The 11,132-nt window shown below is 48.8% G+C and overlaps 1 protein-coding gene across 1 annotated transcript in view; it reads left to right on the top strand.

Annotated features, from left to right (window-relative positions):
• Positions 1-5,127: 5,127 nt before the first annotated feature.
• Positions 5,128-11,132, top strand: part of CASQ1 (calsequestrin 1) — a 49,746-nt gene continuing 43,741 nt past the window's right edge. The window contains exon 1 of the mRNA XM_040411445.1: positions 5,128-5,725. Within this exon, the coding sequence (XP_040267379.1) occupies positions 5,483-5,725 (243 nt within the window). The 5' untranslated portion in view covers positions 5,128-5,482. The remainder of the gene's footprint in view (positions 5,726-11,132) is intronic.

Here is an 11,132-nt window from a genome sequence, read left to right as displayed (position 1 = left end):
CAAAAGACAACTTTTCCCATTTTTTTATACAAAGTTGGCATTTGACCAAGATATTTCTCTCACCCAGCATGGGTATATGTAAAATGACACCCCAAAACACATTCCCCAACTTCTCCTGAGTACGGCGATACCAGATGTGTGACACTTTTTTGCAGCCTAGATGCGCAAAGGTGCCCAAATTCCTTTTAGGAGGGCATTTTTAGACATTTGGATACCAGACTTCTTCTCACGCTTTGGGGCCCCTAGAATGCCAGGGCAGTATAAATACCCCACATGTGACCCCATTTTGGAAAGAAGACACCCCAAGGTATTCAATGAGGGGCATGGCGAGTTCATAGAAATTTTTTTTTTTTGGCACAAGTTAGCGGAAATTGATATTTTTAATTTTTTTCTCACAAAGTCTCCCGTTCCGCTAACTTGGGACAAAAATTTCAATCTTTCATGGACTCAATATGCCCCTCACGGAATACCTGGGGGTGTCTTCTTTCCGAAATGGGGTCACATGTGGGGTATTTATACTGCCCTGGCATTCTAGGGGCCCTAAAGCGTGAGAAGAAGTCTGGAATATAAATGTCTAAAAAATTTTACGCATTTGGTTTCCGTGAGGGGTATGGTGAGTTCATGTGAGATTTTATTTTTTGACACAAGTTAGTGGAATATGAGACTTTGTAAGAAAAAAATAATAATAATTCCGCTAACTTGGGCCAAAAAAATGTCTGAATGGAGCCTTACAGGGGGGTGATCAATGACAGGGGGGTGATCAATGACAGGGGGGTGATCAATGACAGGGGGGGTGATCAATGACAGGGGGGTGATCAGGGAGTCTATATGGGGTGATCACCACAGTCATTGATCACGCCCCTGTAAGGCTTCATTCAGACGTCCGGATGCGTTTTGCGGATCCGATCCATCTATCAGTGCATCCGTAAAAATCATGCGGACGTCTGAATGGAGCTTTACAGGGGGGTAATCAATGACAGGGGGGTAATCAATGACAGGGGGGGTGATCAGGGAGTCTATATGGGGTGATCACCACAGTCATTGATCACGCCCCTGTAAGGCTTCATTCAGACGTTCGGATGCGTTTTGCGGATCCGATCCATCTATCAGTGCATCCGTAAAAATCATGCGGACATCTGAATGGAGCTTTACAGGGGGGTAATCACCACAGTCATTGATCATGCCCCTGTAAGGCTTCATTCAGACGTCCGGATGCGTTTTGCGGATCCGATCCATCTATCAGTGCATCCGTAAAAATCATGCGGACATCTGAATGGAGCTTTACAGGGGGGTGATCAGGGAGTCTATATGGGGTGATCACCACAGTCATTGATCATGCCCCTGTAAGGCTTCATTCAGACGTCCGGATGCGTTTTGCGGATCGGATCCATCTATCAGTGCATCCGTAAAAATCATGCGGACATCTGAATGGAGCTTTACAGGGGGGTGATCAGGGAGTCTATATGGGGTGATCACCACAGTCATTGATCATGCCCCTGTAAGGCTTCATTCAGACGTCCGGATGCGTTTTGCGGATCGGATCCATCTATCAGTGCATCCGTAAAAATCATGCGGACGTCTGAATGGAGCTTTACAGGGGGGTGATCAATGACAGGGGTGTAATCAATGACAGGGGGGTGATCAGGGAGTCTATATGGGGTGATCACCACAGTCATTGATCACGCCCCTGTAAGGCTTCATTCAGACGTCCGGATGCGTTTTGCGGATCCGATCCATCTATCAGTGGATCCGTAAAAATCATGCGGACGTCTGAATGGAGCTTTACAGGGGGGTAATCAATGACAGGGGGGTAATCAATGACAGGGGGGTAATCAGGGAGTCTATATGGGGTGATCAGGGGCTAATAAGGGGTTAATAAGTGACGGGGGGGGGGGTGTAGTGTAGTGTAGTGGTGCTTGGTGCTACTTTACTGAGCTACCTGTGTCCTCTGGTGGTCGATCCAAACAAAGGGGACCACCAGAGGACCAGGTAGCAGGTATATTAGACGCTGTTATCAAAACAGCGTCTAATATACCTGTTAGGGGTTAAAAAAAACACATCTCCAGCCTGCCAGCGAACGATCGCCGCTGGCAGGCTGAAGATCAACTCTCTTACCTTCCGTTCCTGTGAGCGCGCGCGCCTGTGTGCGCGCGTTCACAGGAAATCTCGGCTCACGCGAGATGACGCCTATTGGCGTTAGTGTGACCTGGGAGCGCCGCAGAAATGACGCCTTTCGGCGTTAGCGTGGCGGGAAGTGGTTAAACAGACAAATCACACACAGAGTAGTAAAAGTAAATAATCACATATAATAATTAAAGGGGACAGAACTAGGGCCGCAGCTATCGATTATTTTTGTAATCGATTAGTCTATCGATTAATCGAACGATTAATCGCGTACTCTAATAACAAAAAACTAACTAAAAGAAAGTTTTTCTTTAGAAAAACTCATCAGCTGCTATTCAGTGCCATCAGGCTCCCCCCAGTGCCATCAGCTGCCCCCTCAGTGCCATCAGCTGCCACCCCAGTGCCATCAGCTTCCCCCCCAGTGCCATCAGCTTCCTTCCTCATTGCCATCAGCTTCCTTCCTCATTGCCATTAGCTGCCCCCTCAGTGCCATCAGCTGCCACCCCAGTGCCATCAGCTTCCCCCTCAGTGCCATCAGCTGCCTCCTCAGTGGCATCAGCTGCCATCCCAGTGCCATCAACTTCCTCCCCAATGCCATCAGCTTCCTCCTCAGTGCCATCAGCTTCCTTCCTCATTGCCATCAGCTTCCCCCTCAGTGCCACCAACTGCCCCCCAGTGCCACCAGCTGCCCCCCAGTGCCATCAGTTGCCATCCAGTGCCATCAAGCTCTTCCCAGTGCCATCAGCTGCCCCCTCAGTGCCATTAGCTGCTCCCCAGTGCCACCAGCTGCCACCCCAGTGCCATCAATTTCCCCCACAGTGCCACCAGCTGCCCCCAGTTCCACCAGCTGCCACCCTAGTTCCACCAGCTGCCACCCCAGTGCCATCATCTGCCACCCCAGTGCCATCAGTCTCCCCCCAGTGCCATAAGCTGCCCCCTCAGTGCCACCAGCTTGCCCCCCAGTGCCACCAGCTTGCCCTCCAGTGCCACCATCTCCCCCTCCTAACCATGTCCCCAGCACCAGTACTTACCTTTCCTGTAGGGGCGCCGCTCCTCCATCTTCTTCTCTGAGCGCTGGACTGCCGTCCTGATGTCACACAGCGTCGGGTAATAGTGCGCGCTTATGTGCCATCAGCTACCATCCAGTGCCATTAGGCTCCCCCCAGTGCCATCAGCTGCCCCCTCAGTGCCATCAGCTGCCCCCTCAGTGCCATCAGCTGCCCCCACAGTGCCATCAGCTGCCACCCCAGTGCCATCATCTTCCTCCTCAGTGCCATCAGCTGCCCCCTCCCTGCCATCAGCTGCCCCCCAGTGCCACCAGCTGCCACCCAGTGCCATCAGCTGCCACCCCCAGTGCCCCCAGCTGCCCCAAGTGTCACAGCTGTCCACTAGTACCACCAGCTGCCACCCCAGTACCATCAGCTGCCCTCCAGTGCCATCAGCTTCCCCCTTAGTGCCATCAGCTTGCCCCTCAGTGCCACCAGCTGCCCCCAGTGCCACCAGCTGCCCCCAGTGCCACCAGCTGCCCCCCAGTGCCACCAGCTTCTGCCCAGTGCCACCAACTGCCCCCCAGTGCGACCAACTGCCCCCCAGTGCCACCATCTTGCCCCCCGGTGCCACCAGCTTTCCCCCCAGTGCCACCAGCTTGCCCCCCAGTGCCACCATCTCCCCCTCCTAGCCATGTCCCCAGCGCCAGTACTTACCTTTCCTGTAGGGGCGCCACCACATACTGTGTACAAGAGCAGTCTGTGTACAAGAGGGGGTCAGAGGAGCAGTCTGTGTACAAGAGGGGGTCAGAGGAGCAGTCTGTGTACAAGAGGGGGTCAGAGGAGCAGTCTGTGTACAAGAGGGGGTCAGAGGAGCAGTCTGTGTACAAGAGGGGGTCAGAGGAGCAGTCTGTGTACAAGAGGGGGTCAGAGGAGCAGTCTGTGTACAAGAGGGGGGTCAGAGGAGCAGTCTCTGTACAAGAGGGGGACAGAGGAGCAGTCTGTGTACAAGAGGGGGTCAGAGGAGCAGTCTGTGTACAAGAGGGGGGTCAGAGGAGCAGTCTGTGTACAAGAGGGGGTCAGTGGAGCAGTCTGTGTACAAGAGGGGGTCAGAGGAGCAGTCTGTGTACAAGAGGGGGTCAGAGGAGCAGTCTGTGTACAAGAGGGGGTCAGAGGAGCAGTCTGTGTACAAGAGGGGGACAGAGGAGCAGTCTGTGTACAAGAGGGGGTCAGTGGAGCAGTCTGTGTACAAGAGGGGTTCAGAGGAGCAGTCTGTGTACAAGAGGGGGGTCAGAGGAGCAGTCTGTGTGAGCGATGAGGATACCAGGAGCAGTCTGTCAGAGAGTGGCATAGGGAGCAGCCTGTATAAGGGACGAGTACATGGGGAGCAGCCTGTGCAAGGGAGAAGAGCATGGGAAACAGTCTGTGATCCCCTACAATTTTTACGACGAGACCTCCTGTTCCTCTTCTGAAGTGCCACCGTCCATTGAGTTTTAACTTGAAGATCATAAGTAAGTAAAGTGACAACCGATGTCTCTGGCAACACGTTGTAGTGCACATTTTTATTATAATCCCCTAGAGGCGTTGGCCTCTGACTTTTGGTTCTCTAACTGTTGTGGGACTAAAGCTCCCAGCATAGGAGGCAAAGCATCAGGACATGTTGGAAGATCGTGAGATCCACAGGTTGAAGACCACTACCTTAAGGTGTCTTGCATGGTTGTAAAAATATCCAAGCCTCGAAGACCCAATAAGGAACAGAGTCTTACATAGAACAAAGCAGATCCAATGACTGCATATAAAATTGACTTATCAAGCAGTTTCTGAGGTGGAAGATATTCAGTTTTGTGTCGAGGTGTCTTGCTGCCTGAATGCCCCCTGTCCTGCTTCTGGCAGTAGGATACTTGAGGACTCAGTATATTAGGAGACCGATCTCATGTAGACATATATAGACAGTGGTTACTGGAGGAGGGGGGTTCAAGTGACGAATGTCCAGACTGGCAAGCCTGTTAGGATAGGATGTCCCTCCCGAGTTCTTGACCTCATCGTATCCAGCCCCCTTATCCTCTTTTATGGACTGGGTGTCAGATTTTGCCTTTGCTTTTTCAGTCTGTGCACACTGGGATAGCCTCCACCACTTGTTCCCAGACTCTCGCCTCCATCTCAACCAGCTCAAGGAGCTGTCCCCAAGCCCCTAAGTAAGAGTGGGGCCATCTCACCAAGAAGCCAGAGGAGATACCTGTCCATCCGAAACTATTCCATTACCTGTAGGGGTGGCGAAAGGGGTTTTGGTACAATCCTCCTAAAGTTCTCCCCCCACTGATTTTAAACTGGGACCCAAATCTGTGACCTGTTGATTTGGAACGTGCGAGAGGATGAAGGGGCTGTGGCTGGTTTTGGGAGCTCTGTGCTTGGCCCTGACCAACGTGGGTGCCCGGGCGGATGACGGACTCGACTTCCCAGAGTATGACGGAGAGGACAGAGTCATCCACATCAGCTTGAAAAACTATAAGGCCGCCCTAAAGAAGTATGACGTTTTGGCTTTGCTATACCATGAACCTATTGGGGATGACAAAGCTTCCCAAAGACAGTTTGAGATGGAGGAGCTGATTTTGGAGGTACCGAGAGACACAAGGAGATACTTGTTATTTATGTCATGTCAAAATCCTAAAAATTTGGCAACTTGTGATATCATTTAGTGGATGGAAATCCCAGCTTCGAGTCTTCCTCCACTAGAAGACATCACAACTTGACTCAGGGACTTTAAATAGCTTCTTTTCACCCTAATATTAGCTTGTTCATTTAGCTACGCCCTCCTGCAACCTTTACTTATTGCTGGCTTTATTCTGTAACTTTCCTCTATGTCTTTTGTTGTCAAGCACAGTCAGAGGCTGTCACTTTTTCTTGATTACATCTCAACTTTTAATGCACACAGTTACACCCAACCTAATCTTGTGTTGTAGTCAAGCAATACGTTAAAGTTGTCGGAGGGTTCAAAAGCCATTTCATATTTTGGACTTTAGAGTGATTTATCATTGTGTATTCTCGAGAAAAAAAAAAGCTGTTTTTTAAATGCAATTATTATGATTACGTAATTAGGGCATGAATATTTACGTAATTATATGAAAATGTATGCAAATTTTGGTAAGCATCCTCAAGATTATCACATCTTCTGTTTGCATGTACAAGCCCCTCCTTCTGTGACATCACACAATACTGTTGACCTCTTGCAACTTTGTTCTATATGTTTCTGACTATCAAACATTTTGCAAAATCCAAGGGGCCAATTTTATAGTTCGACCAATCAGCTTTTGCTGAATGCAAGCATCTGATTGGCTACTGCTGTGTATAGTTGTGCTTCTAACATCAGTATTAGACCTTTTTACTGGCTGCAGAGACTTCAGGTTGGGTCACGCAAAGTGATTGCCAAGAAGCCATTGCCGGGTAGCAATATTGACCAATCACAGCTCTCCTCAGGTTAAGACATGGAAGCTGCTGAGATGGTAGACCTGACTAGTCGATATTCAGGACTCGGCAATAGTTTAAATGTCACATGTTGCACATCCCAGGGTCTGCTAACATGGCAGATGTCAACATGTCTGCCTCACAGGTGTTAATAACCTTCCACCCATAACTAGGCGGGGCCATCAATTACTTGGGCCTGTGTCTGATTGTTCTCCTGCACTAAACTCTATAGTTCAGGGCTGGCCAACCTGCGGCTCTCCAGCTGTTGCAAAACTACAACTCCCAGCATGCCCAGTCTGCCTACAGCTATCAGCCTACAGCAGGGAATGGTGGGAGTTGTAGTTTGACAACAGCTGGAGAGCCGCAGGTTGGCCAGCCCTACTATAGTTAAAGGGAATGCATGAGCTGTGACAAATCTCTTCCTTTCTAATAATTATAATATTACAGAGCCCATCCTGTCGATGACAAGTGATGTCTTTCATTTCTAACAGAAAACTTCTTTAAATGTTCACATAATTTTTATGCTGCATGCAATACCACTTTTGACCACTGCCATCTGCCGTAGACATCCATGCAACAGCGCCCCCTCCCAAGACCCAGATTATTTCATGTTTCAAATGAAGTCTCCTCAAGACAGTGCATCTTAAATCCCGTATAGATCACACTGTGTAAAAAGAGTTGGATGAGCCTCATTGAAGTTGTAGCTCTTTGTCATTGATGACCACTGAAAGGTCTAGTCCAGTGATGGCAAACCTCCGACAGTCCAGCTTCGGTGAAACTACGACTCCCAGCATGCTCCATTCATTTATAGGGAGTTCTGAGAATAGCTAAGCAAGTGCACACCTTGGGAGTTGTAGTTTAACCACAGCTGGTGTGCCGGAGGTTAGCCATCACTGGTCTAGGCTAGGAGCTCTTTCAAAATGAGTGAGGGTTGGCTGCAATACCACATACAACCTGAGGACAGGTGTGGTGTTGTTTCTGGAAGGAAGCAGCCATGTTTTTGTAATCCTGGACAACTTTTTTAGGGGTATTAAAAGGACATATCTATGTAATGAGGACCATAAGTAGAGTCATTATGAACCTTCTCAGATATTTCAGCTCTCCATTCTAAGTGTCGATGATGGGGCCCTGTCATTTACTCAGATTGCTGGGTACCAATTTTGGCTACGTCTTCATACTAAGTGGTTATATTAGATCATTCTGTGGGCAGATGGAAAGAGCAGTCCTATCATCAGTAAGAGCTCCCAATTATACGTCTAGGGTTGCATGCTCGACCTTTACTCTACGATGCCTCAACTGGTGGACAATTAATTGAAAGAGACTAAGATGAAGTGTCCAATTCTTGAGGAAAACTTAAGAAGGGAAGGAAACTTAAATAGCATTAGCTCAATTTTTGATGGCCATTGAGTTCCCAAAATATCACAAATCCTCATCTCCATGTGGACAGTCAAGAACATGGAGCCCATCTGAGCTAATGGTGGTGGACTGGGTCTATGCTCTTCACAGTCAGGTCTCATCTGCCGCAAACATGTTACAGTATATGAGGTCTTCACAACTATTCTGGACAGTAACATGAGATACATGGAGGATAGATAGATAGATAGATAGATAGATAGATAGATAGATATGTGATAGATATGAGATAGATAGATAAAGCAGTGTGACCAAGAGGCCGTGGAGGATGAGGCTCATTTCCTGCTGCGGTGCCCCAAATACTCAGCAATGAGGGAGACTCACTTCAGGAGACTGTCTGATCTCTGCCCAGACTTCACCTCCATGGAGAAGGAGGAGAGACTCTCCATACTGCTGGGGGAAGAGGAGAACACAGCGGCCATAGCAGCACAATATATTACTGCCTGCCATAGACTGAGAGGAGCCTGATATACCATGGACTCCTATACCCCCACCCTGTATATCTCCCCATCCCCCAACCCTACCCAATTATTTCCCACTTGCTTTGGCAATGCTAAAATGTATTTAGTCCTGCCAATAAAGCTTATTTGATTTGATTTTATATGAGATAGATAGAAAGATAGATAGATATGAGAAAGAGAGATAAATAGATAGATAATAGATATGAGATAGATAGAGAGAGAGATAGATAGCTACAATGTATTCTATGTGATATGATGTGCTGTAGACACAGTAATGAAGATGATGGTAGTAGTAGTTAGTGTCTTGTGGTATCACATATGTGCCGGCCCCCGGGTATATTCTCCATAGCTGCTGCTTCCCCTCCTAGGATCATGTCGGCCCCAGAGGTTTCTATATTTAATGTACTGGGCTCTGCCGGTGATATGGCTCCGGTGCCCGTACCTTTATAAGGTATGCTGTGTGGATCCGGGCACAGCGTCTTCGCTGACTCCAGTAAAAAAATAAAAAAAATCTTCCCAATTCTTCCAGTGGATTGGAGGAGAGCAGTTGCTGAGGCCAAGAATGGGCTGTCCTGGGCCAGATGGGCTGGAAGAAGAGATGTGTTGAGTGGGGCTGGCGGGCACACCACCCCCCGGCCCTGCTTAGGTTACAGGCTGAAGTGCACATTCAGGGGAATTGCAGCACTGCTCCATATGGTCGTCTCTCTGGAAAAGGCTTAGAGGGGACGAGAGGTCCTCTCACACTGAGCCGCAGCACCGGCCAAGAGGCTCAAAAATAGACTCTTTATAAGGTTCGCCCGCAGTTCAGACGCCCGCTCCCTGGATGCCTTAACAGAACCCAAAATACTCTGGGCACAGGCGACAATGTGGCCTATCGCTCACCCTCATGGCAAATTATCACGAGCCCTGCAGCCAGCATCTTCCCAATCTGAAATGGCTGATAACAGGGAGCAGTAGACTGTATTCTCCTGTCCTACAGTCATCCTCTCCCCGGCCTGAAATGGAGAGGAGTCCAGGGCAGACAGGAGGCCCAAATAGAAAAGTTATGGACAGAAAAGAATTCAGGGAAGAGAGGAGTCCTGGGCAGAGTCATGGTCAGAAAGACATTTAAGACAGAGAGGAGAACCGAGCAGAGAGGAGTCTTAAGAAGAAAGGAGTACTGAGCAGAAGAGTCTTAAGAAGAAAGGAGTACTGAGCAGAAGAGTCTTAAGAAGAAAGGAGTACTGAGCAGAGAGAAGTCTTAAGAAGAAATGAGTACTGAGCAGAGAGAAGTCTTAAGAAGAAAGGAGTACTGAGCAGAAGAGTCTTAAGAAGAAAGGAGTACTGAGCAGAAGAGTCTTAAGAAGAAAGGAGTACTGAGCAGAGAGGAGTCTTAAGAAGAAAGGAGTACTGAGCAGAAGAGTCTTAAGAAGAAAGGAGTACTGAGCAGAGAGGAGTCCAAAACAAAAAGATGTCCTGGGGAGAAAGAAGATCAGGGCACAGAGACCTAGGCAGAAAGGAATCCCAAACAGAGAAAAAGTTGTGGGCAGAATGGCATGCAGGGCAGAGAGGAGTCCAGGTCAGTGAGGAGACCAAGGCAGAAAGGAGTCCAGAGCAGTGAGAACCAGGGGGGCAGAGAAGAGACTTGGGGCAGAGAGAGAAGAGACAAGGGGGGCAGGGGGAAGTACTGGGCAGAAAGAAGATGAATGCGAGAGGAGAGCTGGGCAAAGAGAAGTGGCAGGCAGAAAGGAGTCCCAGGCAAAGTCCTGGGCTGAAAGAAGTTCCAGACAGAGAAGAATCCAGGGTACAGAGAAGTCCAAGACAAACAAGAGGGAAAATCGAGGCAGAGAGCAGTCTGAGACAAACAAGATCATGTGCCACTAGCCAATCACAAAACAAATAACCAACTCTCCTCAGGTGTGATTGGCCAAGAAGCAGCACATGATCCTCTCTGCCCAGGACTCCTCTTAATCTGGGACCCATGTAAGCCCTCCACTCCTCCTATTTGGTGACTCTTCTCCACTGTTCACACCACATTTAGCCCTCAGTTGACCTATGCTCGTATGTAAAGTGAGGAGGAGCCCCCCTTCTCCCTCCATCTTGCAGTTGGCCCCTATGTTTTAATTAGGAAAAATGTATATAATATGTGTTATTCTTATTGAATGTGATGGAGGCGCCGAGTGGGCTGTTACCAGGGCAGTGGGTAAAGGACATGCACCATGTTTACAGAGGGAAAGAGATGCTGCCCTGGTTTGAAGGCATGGGCATGTAGGTGTGTGATGAGGAGACCCAACTAGAATGAGAAGAGTGGTCGAGTCTAAAAGAGACCTCCTTGTCAGTCAAAAGTAAGTTGGGCAGGCTCAGTGTCAGTGGGCATCACCAGAGGGCACCTGCTGCAGGTTGACATTGTATCTGGACTACTAGCAGAGTGTCTATATACCTGTCTCGCGTCTTACAGGCATAGTATGAATACCATTTTTGGGGATCAGAGGGCTAAATGTGGTGTGAACTCACCCTAAGCTGCGCATCTCTGAAGCTTCCTCTTCACTTCCCTAGACCACCAAGGAATTTTAGAAGAACCCCTTTGCTGCCCAAGACCACCAGTGATTGTGTAATGAACCCCCTCACTGCCATAACTGCCAAGCATACAGACATCAACCTATTCACTGGCCTAGACCACCATGAATACTAACATTAACCACTTCAT

Source organism: Bufo bufo, chromosome 11, assembly GCF_905171765.1.
Source record: "Bufo bufo chromosome 11, aBufBuf1.1, whole genome shotgun sequence".
NCBI lineage: Eukaryota > Metazoa > Chordata > Amphibia > Anura > Bufonidae > Bufo > Bufo bufo.
This window is presented reverse-complemented; position numbering and strand designations above follow the sequence as displayed.